The 26,149-nt window shown below is 50.9% G+C and overlaps 1 protein-coding gene across 2 annotated transcripts in view; it reads right to left on the bottom strand.

The window, feature by feature from the left end:
• Nucleotides 1–15,171, bottom strand: part of LMF1 (lipase maturation factor 1) — an 83,488-nt gene extending 68,317 nt beyond the window's left edge. For both annotated transcript variants that reach the window (XM_031447787.2, XM_031447785.2), the window contains exons 1-2: nt 14,975–15,171; nt 4,280–4,589 (exon numbers count right to left, since the gene is read on the bottom strand). In XM_031447787.2, the coding sequence (XP_031303647.1) occupies nt 4,280–4,589; nt 14,975–15,167 (503 nt within the window). In that variant the 5' untranslated portion in view covers nt 15,168–15,171. The remainder of the gene's footprint in view (nt 1–4,279; nt 4,590–14,974) is intronic.
• Between the last annotated feature and the right edge of the window lie 10,978 nt (nt 15,172–26,149).

Below are 26,149 nucleotides of genomic sequence, written 5' to 3' on the forward strand. Positions count from 1 at the left end.
GAGGCCCCAATGAAGTCCAAGGAATTTTCTCATCCATCAAGAAGCTCTGAACTGCCGGGCCTACTATATGAGTCTGTGGAACCTGGGCCCAACGGAGCCCCCCTCTGGGGGATGGGGGTTGCTCCCATCTCCTATAAGGAGCCTGACAGTAGCCCTGGTTTGAGAGATGACAGGGCCTGAAAACCAAGACTGTGCCCACCCTGGTCCTCAACATGAGGGCAGCAGGTTGGGGGGATGGCAGGTGGGGTGGGGAGGGCTGCAGGTGGCAGGGCAGGTGGTGGGCGGCAGGGGTAAATGAAGAAACCACAACTCACACCTTAGACCTGCCCACACATGGAAACACAACCTTCTAGCTGCCACGCCTTGAATGTCCGAAACCCAAAGGATGCTGGCACATGTGTCCTTGACAAAGCACAGGGGCATGTGAGAAGGAGAGCTGACGGCCACCAGGGACTCAGGGCCACAAAGGTGCTGGCAGCAAAAGAAGGTTCTGGAAACATTTTGCAGGTAAAATCAAGAGGATTTGGAGGTTGGTGAAACACAGGGGAAGTGGGGAGAAACATGAAAGAGTCCCAGGTCTCCCCGGGGTCCCACCTGGGGTAAACAGGCAACGTGTGGATGCAGTGACTTGTGGAACTGGGGACAAAGGCACAGCAATGACACAGCCCAGGTATTCACAGGGCCGGTACAGGGCCTGAGCAAGCTGCACAGACTCATGGGACCTGGGAGCAGACTGAGGGAGCAGCAGGGCAGCGCTCTCACTGCCATGGCGGCCCCATGCCTGCCCGCGTGGCAGAGGACCCGGGAGAGCAGAAACCCCGGCGGGGGCAGACCACCGGCGTGCCCCGTCTCGGTTCCCTTCCTCCTGCTAGAGGTGGGAACACTGGGATCTCACCCTCCCTCCCACTGCACCTCCTGCCACCACCAGACAAGGAATTAATAAAGCCGTCTTTTCTGGCTCCTTTGAAAACACTCGCTTTCATGAATCTGAGGACCTGGGTCATCACCCTGTGAAGCACTGAGTGCATAACTGAAGAAGCCGCTCTCCCCGATACGAAGGTCTTCGACCAGCACCTCTGTGAAGATTCGTCAGGCTCCGCCTGCTTCGCAAACACTTACTGGGACCACATGGGGAAGGCCAGAGAAGGGCGGTCATGGTCCCAGAATGTGCAGGCTGTCGGGGAGAATTGTCTGACTCCGCCCAAGACACTGACATGGGGCCTCCCTTGGTCTCTCTGCAGCAATACAGGAGCCCACTTCTACTGAGGATGTCACAGACACTGGTCTGGGTCCGCAGGAGCAGAGAGAGCACCCACTTAAGAGAAAGGAGAGAGGGGGCCCTAAGCAAAGCACCGGCACAAACGAGCAAGGCTGGGCAGGTGCCGTGAGGCCACGAGACCCCAGTGCAGGGGCTGTGGTGCAGGGAGAGATGTGCCTGGTGCCTCTGTGCCCCAAGGGGGCTTCCTGTCCCCACCGCAGAATGCCAGTTGGACAACACTTGAAAGAAAGCCCATCAACGGTGTCCATTATCTGAGCATCTCATCCCAAACAGATATCCTTTTCTCTCAAGTTATAAAATAAACGGAATGTGAAAGAACAGAGTGTGTCTAACTTTCGTGCTGGGGTATCACAAAAAGGAAGCCAGACTTCATTTAAGGCGTCATCACTCTCATAGTAAGTTTCCAGTGTCACTATGACAACCCAGAAACTATCATCTGTCAGGGGAACCCGAGTCAAGGGGGACCTGAATTCGCCTTCCAGGCTGAGGGGCCTGACCATGCTGACAGTCTCATCTGGGGCCCCATACCTGGGCCACAACCAGAGGCCTGCAGTTCAGCTAGGAACACGGACATTTGGCATCAGGAACATGGTAAATAATCCACTGGTCTCCACTGACAGATTATTTTTTCCTTTTACATTTTTCACCTAAAACATCTCATGCATCCTTTCTGAGAAGACATAGTTTCATTTTATTTTGCTTTAGTGAGCTTAAATTAATTTGAATCACATTTTTTTAATATACCCAAGTGAAGGGGAGCAGAACATCTCTTCCAGTGAAAAAATATGACTATTTTCGGCCACGTGTACTCACGACAGGTTTTCAAAACTCTTCCCTGACCAGTACATCCTAGATGTGATAAGGAAATGCTGTTTAAAGTAAAACTGACAGTGGATATGACTTTACTGGTTGCTAGGTGCGGGACGGCACCCCCGAACCACACGTCAAAGAGCCGAAGCAGCCTCCCTGCACCGGGCACTGCACTCCCACTCTTGGTAACTCCAGCTGTTCAAACGGGACACATGCACCTAGAAGTCTCCCTCCTCTGGCATGACTTAGAATCACATGTCCCAAGAGACAGTAGCCTCTTAGACATCAAGAAAAACCCACCCAGAGTCATCTTGTGCTGGTAAACACCCACTGACTGGAGAGGGGGCAGTGACCATGTGTGGCCGCCGTGGAGGTCAGACGCATTGAGGTGGCAGTGCCCTGTGAATCCCAGGTGGGCAGGAGCAGAGGGGAGCGAGGGCAGCTTCACCTGCCTCGCAGCTGCCAGATGGGCATGAGGCACACTCCACCTCATGGGTGTCAACCCCTATTTCTACCCTACCCACCTGGGCCTTAGAAAAGAAAATATCATAAATCAAATGTAAATCTCCTCCCTTCAGGAACCCAGCGCAGTTTCTGTATGAACTGAACCCATGGTGCTGACACACAATACTACGTTGCCGGCCACCCTGTGGAAACCTGGTAAGTGACACCTGACACCTGTGGGTGTTTCTTCCGATAAATGCAGCTCATGCCACGTGGCCAATCACACTGAAGTTTCCCAAAGTCTTTGCATAAGTTAGAGCTCTCACCACCAGGTTGTTTGCTGGGCAACAGTAACATGTCCACACCAGGGCCCCAGGAAGCAGGGAGGGCAGCTGGGGTGACTGACGTGCCCTCCTACTTGCAGACTGGATTGGGAGGAGGTGCCTTCTGCTCGCACACCAAGTGTCACTCAGACTTGCTCAGGGACCAGGGCCCAGATGACAGGAGCTGGGAGGGATGCCAGATGGCTCCCAGCCCACAGGCACAGCCCTGGGACCACTCTAAATAAACCAGCAAGTGGCACTGAGGGAGTCAGGCATCTAAGTTAAAACCTACTCGCTGTCGTGGTCCAGGACCTTGCCAGCCCCACGGCCTGAGCCTGCACCCCAGACTGTCAGGCCACCAAATGAAGCTTTCCTCCCAAAGGGCAGAGGCCCCCAGTGGGAACATTGTTGCAGCAGGAGCCCCAGAGGTGCTTAACCTCCTGCTCATCTACACAGACATCTCCTTCTCTGCTTCCTGCTCGTCTACCCAGACACTACCCCCTCCATGTCCACACAGACCCTGACGTGTCTACAGAGACACCATCCCCGACCCCAGAACTTTCCTTACAGAGACCTCTGGTAAGTGATCTTTCCTGAATGCTGGCCTAGAGCCTGAAAGAAGAGTGGCATTGCCCGCCCCTCCTGGTCTGACTGCAGCAGAGCACCGTACGGTCCCTCGACTTTCATCTGGGTCCATCCCAAGCCATATACTGTGCTGATGCCCTGTCTATAGTCCCATATGACTTTTTTGGTTGTCTGGCCTCCTGGAGCCAACACCACCTCTGATCTGCCGGTACTGGAGCCTGTTCTCCCCAGAGGGCCAGCCTGACCTCTGACCTTTGGCAAAGGTTCCTTCAAACACAGGCTGGCAGTATGACCAAAGGTCCATGCTCTGGAGGTGACCTTGGTAATTGCTTATTTTGCAAATTGACATGATGTTTTGTAAACTTTTCTGAATCCTGCTGTTTGCATGTCACAATACATTGCAAAAATCAATCTAATTCAACTCATTATTTTAAGGTTCCTTTGGAACAAGGAAGGAGAGGTGGGAGTAGGAGCAGAAGCAGACCTCCAAATGAAGCCCCACCACCAGAGGGCTCCCAGCAGCCCCCCAGCCACTCCCCCTCCAGTTCACAGCCTCCCAGCTTAGCACACTGGCAACGCAGTCTCAGGTGCGGCCATGAAACTCCCAACAGAATCGAAATTATTCCTAAAGAGAAAGGCTCCTGGAGTTTGGTTAACTATGTTCAGTAGCATTTACCATGGCCTAATTAAAATGGTGACATTTTCCGAACTGACATAAGAAGAAAGCTTGTTCAATCTCTCCTCCTGCCAGGAGGCCTCGGTGTGCTCTGGGGGTGACATCCCAAGACCCTGAGTGACCACACATCTGGACTATACGTGCCTCAACCTTCCCTCTTACCAGATCTGCCCCACGTTGACCAAGGACATGTAGAGGACCCAGAGAGCAGCCATGAGAATCATATTGGCGCAGCCGAAGACCAGGATGAAAGAGGAGATACCCAGCCCAAGAAGCGCAAGGGCGTCTAGGTTGGAGTCCATGTGAGACCAGTCCAGCAGCCAGAGGATGGTTGGGGCGTAGCTCACAGCATCCCAGCTGACCTGCCCCCGGAAGTGCCGCTGCACACTCCTCAGGTACGTGCTGCAGGGCAGCAGGCCCCTGTCTCCAATTAGCTGCTTGTTCTGGTGGAGGGCCACCAGGAATGCCACACCTGGAAGAAAAGAAGACAAAAGTAACATGAACAGGAACACAGTCCTCTGTGGATACCAATGGGCACTTTTTAGATGTGTAGGTGGCTGGGCCAGGCAAGAAGATGAGGAACAATCTGACCAATGGTTTGGACTCCAGGTGTCTGAGCATTTCACAAAATCTTGAGGGTCTTAGAAGACCCAGCCTTAGAAGCCACAATGCACATGTATATGTACACATACCTATGTGTGTTATATCTACTTATACACAATGTATATATGTATATAAAATATACACATTTAAATAAAACATGTGCCTATTTACATAAAATGGTTAGTTAACTATCCCAGAATGAACTCTGCTTACAGAAAATTCACAATAAAACATTCATGTCAGAAAAATAAGAAGGCCTCAAATACAAACTTCCACCTTAAGAAATCAGAAAGAACAAATTACACACAAAATAAGCAGCAGAAAAGAAATGTTTTAAAGGAGGCGAACACCAAAACAAAAGAGAAAGTCAATAAAACTACAAGTTGATTCTTAGATAAGATCAACATAATTGATAGAATTCTAGCCAGACTTATCAAGAAAAGGAGAGAAGATATCAATATTAGAGGTGAAAAAGGGAACATCATTATGGATCCTACAGACACAAAAAGATAATAAAGGAATACCACAAATCTCTCTAGGGTTGTATATCTGACAACTTAGATGAATTAGACGAATTACTTGAAAGACTACCAAACTCAAAAACATTGATGGTTTTTTTCAAAAAACCATCAGTGTAATTCAGCATACTAACAAACTAAATAAGAAAATCATATGATAGTATAAATAGACACACAAAAAAGTACATTAAAGAATTCATCCCTTCATGATTAAAAAAAAAACTTTCGGGGGGACGGTATAGCTCAAGTGGTAGAGCACATGCTTAGCATGCATGAGGTCCTGGGTTCAACCCCCAGTACCTCCTCTAAAAATAAATAGACAAATAAACCTAATTACCTACCCCCTCAAAAATAACTTTCAGCAAATTAAGAACAGAGGGAACTTCATCAATCTATAAAAGATAGCTATGAAAAACCTACAGCAAAGATCATACTTAAAGATTAGTGACTGAATACTTTCCCCCTAAGATTTGGAACAAAGCAAGACTCTCTCATTACTCTTATTCAGCACTGTATGGAAAATCCTAGCTAGTGTAGTGTGGTAAGTATAAGAACTAAAAGACATATAGATTAGAAAGGAAGACATAAAACTATCTTAAAAAAGTTTTTTTTAATTAAAGTACAGTCAGTTTCAATGTGTCAATTTTTGGTGTACAGCACAATGTCCCAGTCATGCATATACACACATATATTCGTTTTCATACTCTTTTTCATTAAAGGTTATTATAAGATATTGAATATAGGGTGATGGTGCCTTCATAGAATGAGTTTGGGAGTACTCCCTCCTTTTCAATCTTATGGAAGAGTTTGAGAAGGACCAGTATGAGTTCTTCATTGTATGTTTGGTAGAATTCCCCAGTGAAGCCATCTAGTCCTAGGCTTTTTTTTGCAGGGAGGTTTTTCATTGCTAATTGTATTTCGTTTCTAGTGATTGTTCTGTTGAAGTGGTCTATTTCTTCTTGAACTTACCATATGATCCAGCAATCCCACTTTTGGGTGTATATCCTTTAAAAGATACATGCATCCCAGTGTTCATAGCAGCACTATGTATACAATAGCCAAGACATGGAAGCAACCGAAATGTCCATCGACAGATGATTGGATAAAGAAGTTGTGGTATATTTATACAATGGAATACTACTCAGCCATAAAAAGAATAAAATAATGCCATTTGTAGCAACATGGATGGAACCAGAGATCGTCATTCTAAGGGAAGTAAGCCAGAAAGAGAAAGAAAAATACGATATGATATCACTTATACGTGGAGTCAAAAAAAAAAAAAGACACTCATTCTATGAAGCCACCATCACCCTGATACAAAAACCAAAGACACTACTGAAAAAGAAAATTACAGGCCAATATCACTGATGAACACAGATGCAAAAATCCTCAAAGCTATCTTTATTAACAGATGGTACGTAGAAAATCCCAAAGAATCCACAAAAACAAACCCTGTGGCACAAATAAGTGAGTTTTTCAAGGTCACAATATACAAGATCAATATACAAGTCAGCTGTATTCCTATGTATCAGCAATGAACAACTGTAACCTAACTTTTTGTTTAAAATTATAATAGCAACCCCACAAAGTGCCTAGATAAAAAACTAACAAAATATACACAGAATCTATATGTAGGAAACTACAAGACATAATGAAAGAAATAAAAAAAAGATGTAAATAAATGGAGAGATTCATTGTGTTCATGAACTGGAAGAGTCAGCATTATTTAGATGTCAGTTCTCCCCAATTTGATCTATAGATTCAATGCAATCTCAATCAAAACATCCAATAAGCTTTTCACAGATACTGGCAAGTTGATTCTAAAATGTATATGGAAAACCAAAGAAACTAAAATAGCCAAAATAATTCAGATAAAGAACAAAGTTTGAGGACTCTTATTACTCAATTTTAAGACTTACTACAAAGCTACAGTAAGCAATAGTGTGGTACTGGCAAAAGGACAGACACGTAAGTCAACAGAAAAGACCAGAGAGCCCAGAAAGAGACCTACACAAAAACAGTCAACTGATTTTTGACAAGGGTGCAAAGACAGTTTAAAGGAGAAAGACGTTTTAACAAGTGGTGCTGGAACAACTGGACGTCACATGGACAAAGATGAACCTTGAGACATACTTCACAACTTACAGAAAAATTTATTCAAATTGGACCAGAGATCTAACTGTAAAACATGGAAGTATAGAACATCTAGAAGAAAATATAGAAGGAAATTTATGTGACTTGGGTTTGGCAATGAAGTTTTAGATACAACACCAAAGGCATGATCCATGAAGGAAAAAAACTGATAAATTCTACTTTATCAAATGAAAAACTTTTGCTCTGTAAAAGACATTTTTAAGAGAATGAAAAGACAAGTCACAGATTGGGAAAAATATCTCCAAATCACATTTCTGATAAAGTACTTGCATCCAGAATACTTAAAGTACTGTTAAAACTGAATGATGAAGAAAAAGAAAAAGAAAACAAAAAATTCAACAATGAGAAAACAAACAACCCAGCTTTAAATGGGCAAAAGATCTGAACAGACACTGAAAGTCATCTGCTGCACACAAAGAAGATACACAAATGCCAAATAAACACATGAAAAGATGTTTAATATCATTTGTTACTGGGGAAACGCCAATTAAAACCACAGTGCAGTATCACCACACACCTATCATAACAGCCCAAGTCCAAAAAATGAAAATACCAAATGCTCCAGAGGATTCAGAACAACAGGAACTCTCATTTGTTGCTGGTGGGATGTAAACTGGTGTGGCTACTCTGGAAGACAGTTTGGAAGTTCCTTATGAAGTTAAACATAGATTTACCATACGACCCAGCAATTATACTCTTAGGTATTCACCCAAATGAACCAAAAACTTACACTTACACAAAAGCCTGCATGCAAATGTTTACAGGAGCTTTGTTCATAATTGCAAAAACTGGAAACAACATAGACGCCCCTCAGCATTGGAATGGATAAATAAACTATGGTGCATTCATACAATGAAATGATATTCAGAGAGAAAAATGCAGAAGCTGCTGATTCACGCAAGTGCATTTCACTAAGTAAAGGAACCCAGACCTAAAGTCTACACACACTGTAGGATTCCATTCACCTGACATGGGGCAGAACACAGATCAGAGTGTGCCAGGGGCTGGCTGGTGGCGGAGGCAGCCGACTACGTGCACAGGAGAATTTTCAGAAGATGGAACTATTCTGTATGGTACTTGGGTGATGGATAACTATGCATTTGTCAAAACTCATAAAAATGTACATCACAAAAACTGAACTTTAATGTATATAAACTCAAAACAACCTAGCCAGGAGGTCAGGGAATGCCAGGATGGAACGCAGACTGTGACAAATGATCCAACGCCACTGCAAATGTATAGAACGGCCACACTGAATGGAAGGCATGAGGGAGACCTGGCCTAAGTAACTTTAGAAATTGTTTGAGTGAAAATTGTAAGTACAATGGCAAAAGGAACTGTATACAAACACTGGAGTCTAATTGATGTTCCTCTCGGGGGTGGGTGAACAATTTTGTAACTGCTTTGCATGTGCACTGGGGTTGAGCAAATAAACAAACCATGGGAGATGGCGGGGCAAAATTTCTCACTAGCGGAGAAAGGAAGTTCCAGACAAGCAAGAAGGGAAGGACAACACATATCCTGAGTACTGGATTAGAATCGGAGATGTGAGTATGATCGTGTTTACCCTAATATATAGTCAAATGGACACACAGAGAAATGGTCACATGTGACTGTGCACACACATGTATGTAACCTAGCTCTGTCTGCTAAGAGTCTGGAAGCAGTGACATGCAATGCAATGGGCACTCTTGGCAGCCAGATCTAGGTTCTTAACATCACTCTCCAATCAAAGGAACAAGGGCTCCCAGAGAAATGGCTGCTTTTAGAGCTGAGAAATAAGAGAGGAGACTGCAGCATCCTGCAGCACCCTGCAGCACCAGGAAGTAAGGAAGCACTCACAGAACGAAGAACAGAGGCACGGCACAAGGACAAGGGAGACAATTGGGAAGAACCACCACTGACTAGAGCCAGACAATTTGATACCACAATGGTAACAGTGTGGGACCATAACCCAGAGTGTAAACAAACATGGCGACTGCTAAATAAATTCCTTACAGAGGAAATCTAAGTAATACATGAAGATGCCCCCTCGGGCAGGGGGTGGCGGCGCTGATGACCCCTCCCCTGGAGAGCAGGCTGGACCCCATCACTGGCTTCCAGAGGACATAGAATGGATGGGAAGAGTAGAATCTGACGGGAGAAACACCTGGCACACACCTCAACCAGGTGATCCAGGTGAACATAATCCATGATGTGAAAGGGACCTCACCTCTGTGGGACTCTCCCCAAATCACAACCTGTCCAGTCATGAGAAAATACTGGACAAACCAATTGAAGGACATTCTACCAAATATATGACCAGACCTGCTCAAAACTGTCAGGGTCATCAAGAACCAGGGACGTCCGGAGACTGTGAGTGTCATCGCATGTTTACCCTAATATATATTTAAATGGACACACGGAGAAATGACCAAAGGGAGCTCAGGAGTGGTGAGGGCTAACGTCAGGCGCTCCTGGGAGGGACCCAGAACCAGAAGGGACACTGGTGGAAGTCTGACAGTCTGGAGTTTGGTTAGTAGTTTTAAAAATAAAAGGGTGAATGTTTCTTGAAAGCCTACTATGGGCAGCTCACTGCCCTGTAGGAAGAAAACTGAGACCTGAGCCCACCTGTGAGAGAAGACATCCAGGACGTCATGAATAAAGACAGAGTGCTAGACACCTGGTCTTCTCCCTGCCCCCTTCTTCCCACACCCCTCCTGCTGCCTCCACCACTGGGCAGAAACTACCCAAGTCCACGTGCCACTGACTTTCCTGGTAACGTCGAGGCCATCCCACCGTGGTGCCCACCCAGCCCTGGCCCTATGTGTGTGTGCACGCACATGCATCCAGGTGGAGCCTGTCTCTCCTGACTCAGACTGCTCCTGCACACTCCAAAACCCACTCTGGGCTCTTCCACACAGGGGGACCTAATCAGCAAAGGCTGAACAGCTGGATGTCCCCCCTCCCCATAACCACAGTTCACAGTTCAATGCCATGAAAGAAAAATGAGATTTGGCTTCGCCAATTAAATAGTTTAAAAAAGTAAACTGAAGACGAGCAGCATAGGAAACTTCCAACCTTACCTACAGGAAAAAATGAATATAGAAGGGATTTAAATTTCAGAAGAAAAAACCCTATTTTTCACTCCTGTTACAGAAATGGCTAAGTAGAAAGAAAAAACAATTCAAAAAAAAAAAAAATCACAGGATCTCAAAGTTAAACCAAACAACCAAACTTAGAAAGGCTCAGTCACCCCCACCCTACTCTAGGAAGGAAGGAGACAGCTCCCCCAAGACTCAGCTCTAAGAAGGAAGGAGTCAGCCCCCAACCCAGCTCTAGGAAAGCTTCTCAGCTGCTCCTTGAAGGGGTAACTCAGAGACTGATCTAGAAGAGGGGACCAGGTCACCTTACACATTATCAAAGATGTCTGCAAATATTTTCTTCAAAAATCAAAAAGAAAAAATTTAGTCTTCTCTCCCCTTCAGATAAAATGCATTAAAATTAAAACAGAATCATCTGCAAAATGTCACTCTCCACTGGGTGGTTTTATTGACTGCGGTTAAAATCTGGGACTTGGCACAATAACCACCAATACTTTTTCTTTAAAGGCGTGTACTATACAGAGCTCAGAAGTAGGGCAGTGTTTGTTTTTTAAACAAACTGGAAGCATTTTACAGAGAAGCTTGTAAAACCAAGCAGAGCATTTCATTAGAATTCATGGGGCCTGGAGGAAAGAACAAGAACTAACTTCCCATGAACTCTCAGAACCGCTGAAAACTTAGAACAGAAAACTACACAAGATTCCAGTATTCTTTTGGTTCCATTTTTTCCCTCAGATTTTCCAGAGAACAGCTAAGAGTGCAGCAAATGCAGGTGTAGGTGGGTCTGCTGGGCCCCGTCAGTCCTGGGCTTGGGCACTGACCCCACCCGACCCCAGGTGACACTCCTCTTGACCACGAGTGTGACAAGGTGCCACCTTTAGAGGGTGCGGTCTGGGTTCATCTCAGACTCTCCAAGAGATCATTAGCTGGCGGGAAAGACGTAATAAACTCCACTACATGTAATGTTAGCAAGGAAAGATGACAAGCATGACACCACACAACGCATCCAAACCAAAAGGACAGTACCGCAAGCTGGCAAATCCAGGAATTAAGAGTTAGGCTGAAACTAGCTTGAGATCCTTTTGAAGTAGAATTTTTAAAGAAACATTATCCCGGGGACTCCACAGTGACAGTCTGGAACCAGGGAGATAAATAATTTTACTGATGCATCAAAAAAATCTTCCGCTGGCTCCAGTGCTCACAGCTCCTTCTGGAGAGCCCTGCAGTGGCAGTCACCTTCACACGGCTTCTGACGATCACGGCAGTCACAGAGGTGCGTCCACGTTGGGAGTAAAACTCCAGGGCCCAGGAGGAGCTCACCTCCTTTTCCATCACATCCTCATTTAGCTTCAGGCTCTGGCCGGAGCTGGGAGTCTTGGTGGGCTGGTGGTCCCCAAATAGGGTGCAGCTGGGACCCACTGGGGTATCTGGACAGACATGAGCCTAAAGTCAGCAGACTGGGCAGACCCAGAAGAGCTCGTCCAGAATGAGGGCAGGAGTCTTTTAAGTCCAAGTGAGCTCACTGAGGCCCTGAGAAGGAATGAGGGAGGGAGCTCACAGAGCCATGCTATTACATGACAGGGACAAGGGTGGCAAGGCAGCAGGCTCGAAAAGCTCCCAGAAGGAAAGCAAGTCCCTATGGTACTGTAATATCATAAGAAATATTTATTTGTTCTTCGTCCTGGTTCCTGGCACAGAGCTCCTAAATACCTGGGGATTTCCTGAGTGATGGGGTGAGAGGAGCATCTGTCATTCATAACAAGCCCCATTCAACCTCACCCGGGTTTATACCAATAGGCTCTCGGGGGATCGGAGGATGAGGACTGGTTCCCAGGGGAACTTTCAGCCCCACTCCTGACCTCCAAACTCCAGAGGGGGAGGGGCTGGAGACAACTACTCTCCAACTACCAGGGATTTAATCAGTCATGCCTATGTACTGGAGCCTCCCTACAAACCCTACATGAAGGGGTTCAGGGAGCTTCTGGCTGTGAACATGTAGAGGTGCAGGGAGGGTGGCTCCCACAGGGGGTATCAGGGCTCCACACCCCTTTTCTGAGCATCTCTTCCATCTGGCTGTTCCTGAGTCATGTGTCCTGTATGATAAACCAGTAAACAGAAGCAAAGTGTTTCCCTGTGTTTTGTGAGCCATTCTGGTACCCTGAGGTCATGGGCACTCCAATTTACAGCTGGTGGGTCAGAAGCACAGGTGACGACCTGGACTTGTGACTGGTGTCTGAGGTAAGGGGTCTGTGGGACTAAGCCCTCAGCCTGTGGGGTCTGCACTGACGCCTGGCAGTTACCGTAAGAACAAAGTGATGTGTGGGACACACAGGTGGTGTCTGGACAATGAGAGGATTAGTCAGTGTGAGACAGAAGCCACATCTGGTGTGAGCAGAAGAGATGACAGTGTTTCCCTTTAATCACCTGCAAAAGAGCAGGAGTCAGACTGGGTAAAGACTCCTCAGCACCACAAAACTCCGAGGAACACTGCTCAGACTAAGAACCACAGACCCAGGCATATGGATACTTCCCATGTGTGCAAGGAAGGACAGGACACAGAAGGTTCACCTCTCCACATCCTTTTTTGGAAAGCTGTTTGGGGATACACACCAGCCAAGAGAGAGAACAAACTAAAAAAATAAGATGTGAGATCAGAGGAATCATGACTACAACTCCGAGAGAACCAGGGACCTCAAGGGTGGGCACTCTGTGAACTGAGTGATCAGCTGGGGCACTGACTGGAGAGGGAGGAGGACACAGTTGGAAAGGTATCCCGTGGTGACACAGAGTGATAAAGACTGCAAAAAGTCCAGGAAATTTTACGGAGCAGGAGCTGCTTCCAGAAGACAGAGGATGGAGGTATTAAACACTGTCCCTGAATGCAAGGAGCTTCCGGGGAGATGCACAGATAGGTAGGCTAACAGCAGTAAGGACGCTGTTAGATGTGCAGAGGGTATAGGAAGCACAGGACAGGGGTCCATTATTCAGCTTCCTGGTTAGCAGGCCATGAGAGCAACGATAACCTCCAACATCAAGGGAAAAGTGTGAAGAGCCGAAGGGATTGTGGGAAATCCCTGGAACTTAAAGGACTCTGAGGTACCTCTCAGCCCCCATGAGATCTGGAACCCTCTAGAAAGAGATCAATGCAGGATGACTGCCCACCTGCCTGGGCCATCTCAGCCACAGAATCTCATCACTGGAAGATGGGAAACTGGTTCCTTTGCAGAAAAACACTGATTCTACCCCAAATAGAGAGAAAAGATAGGGGGGAAATGCATCTACCAAAGCAAATCATTCTGTTCTCAGCACCAGGCTTAAAATACATGCTTGCCCCGGTGGTGCAAAACAGGTTTCATCCTGAATTGAATAGAGCATTCCTATGGAGATCAAAGGCTGGCCCACTCATCGGAGAGCTGAGCTGGGTTTTATAAACTGTGCTCTCTCCAAGCAAAGCCACCAGGGTCTTTCCACTGTTGCGGGGCCAGTTTAAAGGTCCATTGGAGTCTCGCAGATCAACTTTGTCTTGACTCCGTCTTTTGCTAAGAAACAACTCAAACGTTTAGAATGACTATTTAATCCTGCGGGGGATAAAGCAATACTGGCAAGAACTATTTTTTTTTGCAATAACTTAGCACAACAGGAAGAGCTGAAAGCCGGTACCGGAGATCCCCCATTTTGGTGCAGAGGCCCTCCGAAAGTCTCGCGGTGACAACTGGCCTCCACCACCACGGTGACCCCACAGTGTTTGCTGAAGGTCGCTGTGCAAAGAGCTACATCCTCACCCCTCCTTTCGCGTGCGCGGGAAGGGGCTTAGACTTGAAGCTGGCACGTTTGGTCCCCGCGGCACGCAACCACGGCCCCCGCGCCAGGGGCCAGAGCCCTCCGGAATCCACAAGAAGGGGAGCTGCCCACTCGCTCCAGGCCGTCTCAGCCGGGGGCTGCCCACCATCCCCACTGGCCCCCGCACTTCCAGGTTCCTTTGAGCAGCCCAGTTTGGCTTCAGGCACCGCTGCTCGGCTCAGGGAGTTTGAATACTCCGGGCGTGTGGGCCGGACCAGGGAATGCACTCCGCGCTGGGTGGGAGTCCAGCGGTGTTCTGGGAGGTGGGCCTCGGGGCAGGCCACGCAATTCTCTGCCTGGCTAGCATCAAACCCCGCAGGTGAGAACGAACCTGCTAACCAAGCTTCAAAGCTGCCATACGCGGGGAGGACGCCTGAGCCTCTCAGCCGGAGTCGCAGGGGCCACAGCTCGTGGAACCTGCAGGCGGCAGAACGGAGTCGCGGCCGCACAGACTCCTGGTCAACGCGGGGTCGCCGTGGGGGCCCCACCGGCCCTGCGCTACCTTCATCTCCCCGCCTGGACCCGCCCGATCCGGCAGGGCGAGGAACGCGCAAAGCCGCGGCTCGGCGGCGAACCGGCTCCGGGGGCGGTAGGGGGGTGGGTCGGGGGCAGGGCGCGCGCAGAGGAGCCACACAGGGGGCCCAGCCCGGCGGACTTACAGTAAACGAAAGCGAGGGCCCTCAGGAGCACGATCCTGGTCAGCCAGAAGGTGCCCGCACGAAGGCGAGCCGGGCAGCCCGCGGGGTCGCGCCCCGGCCCTGGCGGAGACCCATGCACTGGGCCCGCTGCCTCGGCCTTCCGCCTCCTCAGCGACTCCTCGGGCGCCGCCATCACCGGGCGGTCAGGACGCATGCGCGAGGAGAGCCTCGCGCCGGAACGCCCCGCCCACGCCGAGAGGCCCCTCCCGCAGCTGGAGGTCACGCCCACTCCGCCGGTCACGCCCACGCCAGGGGGAGTGCGGACCAGGCCCGATCGCTCGCGCGCCCCCCGCAGGCCTCGAGGAGCGTTGCACCCGTGAGGTGGGTGCCTGGAGGACCGCGCAGCGCCCTACCGGAAGCGGGATTGACCCACTCACTCACTCACTCATTCATTCGTTCATTTACTCACTCACTGACTCATTCATTCACTCATTCATTCACTCACTACATCAGCCAAGGTTGCAGAGGCCCTCGATGCACTCCCCTAACCATGTGCCTGTCTTCTTGGGAGGGGCAGAAGGTACTTCAGAAGCAGAAATGCAATGTAAAGGAGATTGTTGGAAAGCGAATGTCTGACCACAAGCCTGGTCAGCGTCCAGGGCAGCTGGGATTTGGTAGCCAAGGACCCCGGAGGCTACTGCACTCCCTCTGCGTGCCCTGGCTGTGTGTGGACTTGAGTTCCTGCAGAGGAAAGGCTAGAGCAGCAGCTTCATCCCGGAGCTCTAGGCTGTCACCCCTTGTATGGGATGTGTGGCCAGGTACCTCACAGGTATCCCCTCACCAACTCCCCATCTCTGCTGTCTGAGGAGGATGCCGGAGTGATGGTCACACAGCTAGTGAAGGACAGTGCAGGCAGCAGCTGGGCCCTAAAATTCAGATCCTCCAGCTTTTTTCCCTCTTCCCCATCATGACCTCACAATGTATCCTCACAGGACACGAAAGTTCCCTTAGACAGTATTCCTACTGGCTCTCAAGTCTGGGCATCCAGCCACAGGGGAGAGTGATGCACTGAGGATTCAGAGGAGTGAAGAACTTACTGACTAATGACCCAAGCAGAACCCTAATGAGGACACCAGCAACTCTACATTTTGAAGATACAGGAGAGGTGTCTCTAAGTGGGTGGAATCATAGGCATTCCTCAGAGTAAAGAGGAGGTGTATAAGAGAGTAGGCATTAGAGTTATTAGGTAAACTGTGGGACACTGGAAGCAGATCATTGAGGTAGGTGTGGGTTTTCTTATTAATTTTTTAGAACTCTTTAAATATTAAATATCCTATTCTTGTAGGTATATTGCAAATATCTGTCCTGCGTTTTTTGTTTGTTTTTACATCTTGTTCCTAGTGTTTGACATATAAATTATCAATATTTATGTGGTCAAATGCTCGGTCTTTCTTGCTTGTTTAATTACATCTTCAACACCTATAGTAGGAGCCCCATGAAGTCAGAGACTGGCTCTGGACATAGGATCTCCCAAATTAGGCTGGACCAGCAACTTCTAGAACCCCTCTTCAGCCTCCAGCTCCCACCCTTATTGTTGGTGTAATAGCGTTTATGTGCATCTTAGTGTGATTGTTTTTTTAAAGCTCCCCTTTCTTTCTATGAAAAATCCTTCCTTTTGACCTCGTCTGTGAAGTGGGACTTGTGAAATATTTTCAGTGCAGGGTGCAAACACCTTCTGCATCCTGGTGAGCCCCCAGCAGGGAAGCGTGTGCCCTAGGGCTTAACACTTAGCCTTGGCAATGCCCTGCTTCCAGGTCCTTCCACATGAACCTACAACCTGCACCCCCACCCCCATGCTGTTCGGGCGCTGCTTTCGGGATGGGCCCAAACAGCCATTTGGGGAAAATGGGGAGAATCCAGCACCCCCAGCCCATGCCTGCCCAAGCTTCCCTGGGTCCCCGCCCGGATGTGGGAGCTGTGCAGAGGATGGACTGGAGGCAAGGAAGGACAGCTCTGCTGTCAGGTGTGACCCTGGATGCTGCTTTTCAGGTGGGGACAGTTCTTACAAAGGGCCCTTTGTCCTCAGCTTCCCCTGGCCGGGGCTGCATTGTTCCCCCACCCCCGGAGAAGGGCACAATGGGACATTGTGTAGAGCAGAAAGGGGCCCCTTGTCCAGCTTCCAGCTCACTGGGCTCCGGGCTCTGGGCTCCCTCCCTGGGTTTGCCCAGGGTGGGCGAGGCCATCAGAGAGGTCTGCTGGGAGCTCATGTTCTCATGTTTCCTCTGGGGTCCTCCTTCCTGGGAGCTGACTGCAGAGGTCCAGTCCATCTGAGGGTCTAGAACCATCATAGGAGTGAACCCCATGGAGCAGGGCTTGGCAGAAGAAAGACTGGCCAGTGGCTCAGTTCTTGCCTGTTTCAGCCTGAATTTAATCAAACAAGCTTGGGTGTATTATTCAGCCATAAAAAGGAGTAAAGTATTGATACAGCATCAAGCTCAGTAAGAGAAGCCAGACACACAAAGCCGTATATTGTATGATTCCATTTATATGAAACGTCCAGGATAAGAAAATCCACAGAGACAGAAATTAGATCAGTGGTTCCCAGGAGCTGGGGATGGGGGGTTGAGGGGTGATTGCTAACAGGGACAGCCTTTCCTTGTGGGGAGATAAAAATATTGTAGAATTAGACAGAGGTGATGCTTGCCCAACATGGTGAGTGTACAAAATGCTACTGAATTGTACACTAAAAAGTACTTAATTTTATGCTATGTGAATTTCACCAAAATTAAAAAAATAATCTGCCCTAGTCCTTGTTTTGGAATCTCCTAAGAAAGCACTGCTTTTACCTATTGGAATAGATCACGTTATTTACACATAACTTACACCTTCATCTATAGCAGGGAGCATCCAGCAGTTTTAAGATAATATTTAGATATGCGTACATCTTATGCTCCATGAAGGTGCTCCACTCAAAAACAAACCTTTTCTGCAAACCCTGAGCCTCAGGGCTGGAGGCCTGGTGCTGGGATTGCAGGGCAGGGGTGGGGAGACAGAGATGCTTTCCTCTCGCCCCACAGCTCAGCGCCTGCCAGCCACAGGCACGCTGGGGTCTCTACCAAGCAGCCCTTCACCAACACCAGGGACCTGGGGGAGCCTCCTGAGCCTCGATTTTCAAGCCAAAAACTACATGAGAATAAGTCAAGCAGATACAGAAGAGGCCAGAGGTGCCCAGAGTGGGCCTGACTGCCCTCGGCTCTGGTTGCAGGAGGACCCAGAGCTAAGCTCCAACTGGACAGAGCCAGAAAGGGTGGAGACAGGCGGGGAGGGAAAAAAGGGGGTTTCCCTGAGAGGAGCCACTAGTTCAACATGGGCTGGTGTCCTGGGAACCCCTAAGTGGGCTCGCCTGCAGCTCCCCCAATGCAGCCCTCCCACTCCCAGTGTGGCCCCAGAGCCAAGGCGCACAAGCTCTGGCTGGCGGCACTCCCAGCAGCTGCGGGATGGCTTCACTGACGAAGGAGCCCCATGTCGGCACCTCGTCCAGCTGTCCCTAGACACCCGGGCCTGGCAGCCCCCACTGCATCAGGATGATTGTCCCCAACGTGCCTCTGCAGCTGTCTCTGGCACCCACCAGAACCCAGCGTGGGCCTAAGTCTAATCATGCACCCTTCATTTACCTTCATTTTTCATGTCTTGACATCTGTTGATTGTGGGGGGTGGGCAGGACCTGCTTGTGTTAACATCTGTCACTCTCTTTTGGAGAGGTGGTCAGTTTGGGCTGGCCCTACCCTTATGGTCCAGTGGCCAAAACCCCCTGGTGAGGCTGGCAGGTGTGGGCAGGGGTGGGCGAGCAGGTGCAGGCCATTTGCTGGTTGTTCTGGAACCGTGACTCATGGACGGCTGTTCTGCTTGGCTCGCCCATCTCCTCTCCTAGCACCTCAGCTCCAGGCCATGACCACTCCCAAGCCTGTACCCCAGAAGGAGATGTTGCCCCATGTGGCCCTCATGACTACAAGGTAGAGAAGAAAGCAAAAAAAAAAAAAAAAAAAAAAAAATCCCCATGCAATTATATTCTCTGGTTGTAAATCCCAGTGCGGGTAAAGAACAGACAGTTCAGTTATTTTCATAGAATCATATTCTGAACTGGAATAAGTCTTGGAAACTGCCTAGGCCAGGAGTCACAAACAGGCCTGCAGGTGAATTTGGCCCACAGAGCTGTATCAATTACCAATTGCCACAGTGATGCCACATAACAAACAAACCCGCAAACCACAGGTCGTTGTGTTGGTGGGCAGTGCTTTCCATCCAGCTGGGCTCAGAAATGCCTCCGTGGTGAGCTGAGGTCTGGGTGGCAGCAGGGCCGTGGGTTGCCATTAGGATGACTGTGGCCTCTATCCAGCCCCCCGCAGGCCCCACCATTCCTCACAGCCTCTCCCACAGCAGCTTCCACACCCCCTCCCTGCCTGGCTCCTGAAGGTAGCCGCATCCAAGACCCCGGATTTGGCCCAAACCTGCAGGTGCTGAGGGCTAGGTTGGGGAAGCCAGTGCCCAATGCCATCCATCACTAGGTCTTACCTTCCTGTGACCTTTGCCCAGTGATTAAAGCAGACGATTCATTAAAGAGTGGGCAGCATTGCTGTTACAGGCTCTCCTGAAGTGGGAGATGTGCTCTGAAAGTTTCCAGCTTGGAGTGGTGGTGAGCTCCCAGACAAAATACATGACACATCAGGCATTGGCTACTACACACCCAGCATCCTGCATAGGTCAACTCATGAGGGTCTGGTGGGGCCCCTCCAAAACAGATAGGCACTCTGGACTCTGCTGCCCAGAGTCACCCCGTAATTTGCCCAAAGCTACAGGCCACAGAGGACAGCATCTGGACCTGTGACCTCGAAATGCCTTCCTTTCCAGAACTCCTTCTTTCCACAACCCCCTCCTACACTTTCCACACCCCAAGGGCAGGAGGCAGGGGCAAGGACCGGCACACAGCCCCAGTTCACAAAGCAGCCAGGGCACCTTGTTTTACTTTATTGGAATGCTTTGCTGGCACAAGCTTCTGGAGGGCAGGGTCCCCAGGAACTTCACCTGCTGTCCCAGCACCAATGCAGGCTTGGCCTCAAACCCCAGAAGTTTTTGTGGAATGAGCCAGAGGATACAGAACGCTCTAGGATCTCGTCTCATGGACCTGCACAGAGGCTGTGGGGAGGTTCTTCATCATATAATAGTGATAGGTAATGTTGGAAGCTGCCAGAAATTGCTTCTAACCCCTCGGGTTGAATCATTGCTTTTTTTTTTAATGGCAGTAATGGAGAGTGAACCCAGGACCCTGTGTATGCTAAGCACTTGCTCTACCACTGAGTGTACTCTCCTGCTGAATCATGACTTCTAACTGATGCCCAGGGGTCATGTAATCAGGAGCTTCCAGAGCTGGCTCATCAAGGCCACTTCTGCACCCACCTCTGCACAGCCCACTCAGCGCCTCTGTCCCAGGGAATGGTGGAGGGAGCAATGGCTAAGAGTCCATTGCTCCCAATCCACTACCCCCAAGGTCCCACCTACCTCCTTTGATACTGGCCAGGGCATGCAGCCTGGACAATGGGTGCTCCTGCTTGTGCCGGGCCAGGGAGCCAATTTCTTCTCAAACCAGCACCAGGTGAAGGGGTGGGAAATGCCAGTTTGAATGGCAAAGTTGGCCCACATCTCGATGTCCTCAGGTTCTGGGGCCCAGGAGCAAGTGACTGATGGTCCCGTTTTACACATACCAGGTCCCACAAGGAAGAGGGCCTTAGGGTTTGTAGCCAAGGAGGCTGGGTCTCCAGCCCTTCCAGCTTCCCACGCCAGGCCCAGAGGAACCAAGGAGGAAAAGAATTTCCTGCGGCATCTCTGCCCCAGCCTAGTGCCTCTGGAGGCAAAGCTTCACCCCAGCTACGTCTGAACCCACCATGCCAGCTCTCACCTCACTGCAGAACCACCCAGCTCCATTCCACGACCCTAACGTGCCTGCCTGAGAGCATCTTAATTAAATTGTCCTTCACCATGTTCAGAAAATCAGTAACTAGGAGATGGTGGAAATCTTTTGACAGAGTGTGTTTTATTTACCTTCAACACCACTGGGTCTCTGGAACCTCCCATCGTGGCAGAGGTGGCCGGGGCCCAGCCGGCTGGAGCTCCTTACTTGGAAAGGGGATTTTCTCTGTGACACGTCTATTTCCAGCCATGTTGTTCCCTCCCAGTCACCCTCAACACAGGGCTCGAGCCAAGGGGTTCAACTTGGACAAGAGGCCTCATAAAACCTGAGAGTCGAGCTTGGAAGGAGGAGCACAGGTCTCAGCAGCCTGTTAAGGCTCAGAAAGCTACTTTTCTGTCGTGAGAGTCAGTTTCAACGTCCTGTGTCCCCTCCTGTAGGTGGGCCAAGAAAGCCTTTCCAGGCCCCTTTTCTTCTCAGAGAAGCTTGAGGCTGGGGTATAGGAGGCGAGTAGGGCCCGGAGGTTCAGGAGACTGAGTGTTCAAAATGAGAGTGGAGTCCAGGGCCTAGGGGAGTGTGGGCCCAGAATGGAGCTGAGGTTCAGGGACCCAGGATTCTGGTATCCCCTGGAGCCCTTCTGCATGGACAAGGAATGGAATTTATTGGCCTGTGGGGTCGAGATGTCCAGAGGGAGAGATAGCCTGATGCCGCAGGCATAGCCTGAGTCTGCAGCCCTGGCCTTGGGCCGCTCAAACTTTAGCACTCAAGTTTCCTTTGTGGAAGATGCTGCATGTGCCTGGCCCTGACCTTTTGGTGCTTCCTCTACCCCTGGGACTCTGCCTGGAGATGGTCAGTTTTTGGCTGCAGAGTCACCCTCTGCCCACAATGGCCGCTGGTGGAGTCAGCTCCAAGCCCACTGGCTGGAGAGAGACGGACGGGCACAGCCGGAGGCTCAGGGACTGCTACCAGAGGGGGTGAGTGGAGGCCAGAGCAGAGACCACAGCTGTTCCAACACATCTGTGCAGGCATATCTCCCTGGGCAGACAATGTGCACTTGGGTTAAGCATTGCCCTCTCCCTGAATCCTTTCAAAGGAGAATGTCCACAGCCAGGGATCCGACCAGCTGTCAGTGACTGACCTCAGGCAGGGTGGGTTTATTTATCAGGAGGCCTCAGAACTGGTGAGAAGGTGCAAAGGGATAGCCTGGGGCAGGTTCACCCTTACCTGAAGGCAGGAGGCAGCCTGTGGATGGGCCCACAGAAAGCAGTGACAGGGCTCTGGAACAAGCTGCACGGGGCCAGCACCTGCCACAGACTGGCAGAGAGGGGAGGAATCTGGGAGTGATTGTCCAGTATCCTCTGCATGGAAGGATAAGAAACAGACACACGGCCAGCTTCTGAAGGGACATCAGCCCAACCAAGGGGACGGCTTCGGCTCAAACTAGAACTTCCATGCCAGCTGGCAACTATGTTGGGGAGGGGAGTTTCAGCAAAAGGCCTGGCCCAGAGCCCCAGGAATCTGTTACCGGGGGATGCTGGACCCCTGGAGACCCCAGGAGACCCCTCTTCTCTTTCTGGAGACCTGACGGGCCCGAATGAGGCTGTCTTTATGGAGCTGCTGCTCAGAGCTGCTCCCTCATCTCTGGCTTGGATGTTGGGTTTCTGAAGACCGGCCGGTAATTAAAAGTACCAATTAATCTCCGAGGTCAAGCAGGGGTTCCCAGGATGTGATGCCAACTGCCTCAGGCCAGCTTGCCAAGAGGCCCAGGCCAGGGCTGTGGACACACAGGGGACACACCGGCCCTGGGGCTTCTGGGCTCACGTGACCTGCCCTCAATGCCTTTCTCTTAGAGACTGTAGTAACTACAGACATGGCCTCCCTGACTGTCCAGAAGGAGGACCAGGCAGGGGCCAGGCAGAGGACGGACAGGGCAAGGAGTGAAGGCAGGGTGCCCTCCTCTGTGGTGGCATCTAGCCCTCAGCAGCCCCTTCACACACTGACTTCTTGAGCTGGCCTAGCAGCCAACGGGTGGGAGGGCTGGGGGGTTTTGCACCTGGAAAAGGTTTCCATGGAGCTCTCCAGCCCTAGACTGGTCAGATCTCATAGTTACGGGGGGTGGGGGTGCCGCCAGCCCACATCTCCTCTGAAGATACCCTTGGAGCCTCTGCCAGGGGTGTGGGTTGAGAAACATTGTTCACATCAGCTTTCTCAAGCCCCAGGCTGATGGTCCAGGAGCAGGGACCTGGTCCAAACTTGGCCAATTAGATCATCTCCCTGACACTGCAGAGCCCACTGGATGAAGACAGGCGCAGTGGACTGGGGAAGGAGATGACAGGAAGGAAGAGCTAAGAGAAGAGGGGAGCCAGGAGGTGGACTGAGATGTGGTCTAAAGAGCCATCTCTCAAGTTTAAAGTCACTGTGGCCTTGCTCTGTTCTCAGATACCCTGTGCTCTTTGCTGCCATGGGGCCTTTGCACATGCTCCCTCCCCTTTCTGAATGCTTTCTTCTCTGTTCAACTGGTTGGAAGCTTCAGGCCTCAGCTTGCCACGTCCTCAAAGCTGCCTTCCTGGGCCACCATACCCTCGGCCTGTGGTAAATGTCTCAGCCTCTTGGTGTGCTCACTGTTGGCCCCCTCCTCAAACTCCAGCATCTCCTGGGCACTGTGTCGTGTGGTTCTGTGCCGTGTTGCCCAAAAAAGCCCCAGCACACAGCAGGAACTTCAATATGGGTGAACACTCGAACCAACCATGGCCACCTCCTCCTCTGAAGGCTACGTCCTAGTGTACACTCAGGGGCTCCCTAGTGACTGAGGATATGAACCGAGGTCAGCACTAATGGATGGGGCCAGATAGTACACTGGCGAATTTTACAGACCTTCAAGACTGCCAGGGGGCTTTGAGGCACTTCTGGGCACCACCTCCCATGTCAGCAGCCAGCCTGAGTCAAGCCCTGCAGGAATCTGCCTTCCCCAATTCTGTGGGTGTGGTAGCCTGCACACATATGATGAGGCTGCCCACCAGCACCCCAATCAGTCCCTGGGGCCATCACTGCAGCCTGGTGGAGTCAAGAGTGGGGCCTAGGACCACAGATGCCACACACTGTGACCCAGGTCTGGCACTGGACTCCCCGAGCTTGGCCTCTATTCCTCTAAGAGTCCTAGCAGTCATCTGTCTGTGTCCTAGGGACTAGGGACACAGCTGTGTAGTGGCCCTGTACGGGTTGGTGGGAAGCAGGGAGAAGCTGCCCTACCTGGGGTACCCAACACAGCCTGTGCTCCATTTTCCTCAGCAAAGCAGAGCTCTTCGTGGAAACACAGACCCAGTGCCTGATGGCATGCCAGCACAGGGAGTGGTGGGATCTGCTCCCCAGGGCAGGGTTGGGGGCAGGACAGCTTGGACCAGGTATGTCATCCCCGCCTCTGTCGACTGAAATAAAGGCACAACCTAAAAGTTGAGAGTTACGTTTATTTGGTGGACATTTCTGAGGACTTGAACCCCTTCAAGCCCAGGGTGACAGCCTCTCAGATTGCTGAGGGACTGGTCTGCAGAGGCAGGGGAGGAGCCAGGATATATAGGAGCTTTACAACCAAGACCAGGTAGTCAGAACATTAAAAGATTACTGTTAACTAAAGAAAACCAGACATCTCAAGTTAAAGAATTGAGTACTTTTCTATGTGTGGGAAGGCACAAACATCTAGGCTCGTTGAAATCATTCCTTTGATATGCACCGTAGCTATCTAGGGCCAGTGTCTTGTTCTTTGACGTCCTTCAGGGGGCACCACTGGGGGTGGCAGTAGAAGCCAAGCTGCTTGCTTGTCTATATCCTGAGTTGGCAGTAATGGCTGATGACTTGATGGCCACAGCATTCTTTGTTTACTGATACGGCTTGCAGTATTTTTTGTTCATACCTACTTCCACCACTTCCACCCTGCTTTTACTTGTATGGGTTCCCAGAGGCCAATAAGTTTGGTGGTGGTTGCCCCTGGGGCAGCCCCTACTTGGGCCTCCCTCAGCATCCTCAGACTGCAGTGCAGGACCCCAAGAGGAGGGCAGGACCTCCAAAGGAAAGCCACTTAAGACCAGCAGGAAGGGTGTTCCTGGCACGTGATGGAGCAAAAGGCAGGCAGGCAGGCAGCAGGAGGAGAGGCAAGAGAACAGGCCACTCTTTAGAGGCTAGCTCTTCCTCTGCCGTGGAGGGGGTTGGGGGGACTCCCAGCGCATTATTTACCTTAAAGAGTAAGGCTCCTCGTGGTGGTGTTTTCCTGGAAGGTTGGAGGTCAGGTTCAGACTTGGGGCAAATGGACTAGCCCAGTGGCAAAGAGAGCCCTTCCATCATCCAAAGTTGGTAGGGACCTGGGCAGCCTGGGAGCTGGCCCCTCCCTCTTAGGCCTGGGTACCAGCAGTTTCAGATGCAGGTCTGCAGCATCCTGGGCAGCCCCAAGAGCCAGTTCAGCATCCAGCTGAAACTGGCTCCATGACCTAGTCTGCAGAGTACTCATTTCTAAGGAGTTCACTGACCGGGCTCTGGGGTACTGGGATGGAACTAGCAAGGGGGTACTGTCTCCCGTGAAGGTGGAGAGGGGTGAGGGGGCAGGAGACCCTTCCTGCGAGGTCAGAGCCTTGGTAGCAACCCTTGGATTGGTAAATGTGAGAGGGCGAGGCCCTTCAGCACCACCGGCCCCTTTTACTAAGGCTGTGGGAGGCCACTCGCCCGGGTATCCATAGCTCTGCGGGAGGCGCGCAGTTGGGGAGCTCAGTGCCCTGGCCTAGGCTCCCCCGGGTCACGTGGGACACAAGCTCAGAGCTGCGCGTGTTCGAGTTGGCCGCCGAAAGAAGGAAGTCTATCGAAGCTCTGGGCCGCCGGTCCTTCGCCTCCCGGCGGGTTTGGCGAAAGAATTCGAGCTGCCCTCGGGGACCGCCGGGCCCACGGCCAACTCGCGGGGGCGGCCTCGGGCGGGGACTCGGAGCCTCGTCCCGGCGCTTGCCTCCAGGGAAATGTCCCCTCTCCGACCCCACCGCCCCCACCAGGGCGGCACACCCCGCCCCCTTCCCTCCTCTGCGGGCGCACCCACCTCCTCCACTCCAGGCGCCCGAAGTGGCCTCCGCCTCCGCCAGACCACCCAGGACCGCCCCGCCGGGCGGCCTCTGTGCCCCCACCCCCCGGGTCACGCCCGGAAAGCCTCGGGCCCCCGCGTCCGGCCACGCCATCCGCTGGGCCGCCCCGGGGACTCCACA

Source organism: Camelus dromedarius, chromosome 24 (assembly GCF_036321535.1).
Source record: "Camelus dromedarius isolate mCamDro1 chromosome 24, mCamDro1.pat, whole genome shotgun sequence".
Taxonomy (NCBI): domain Eukaryota; kingdom Metazoa; phylum Chordata; class Mammalia; order Artiodactyla; family Camelidae; genus Camelus; species Camelus dromedarius.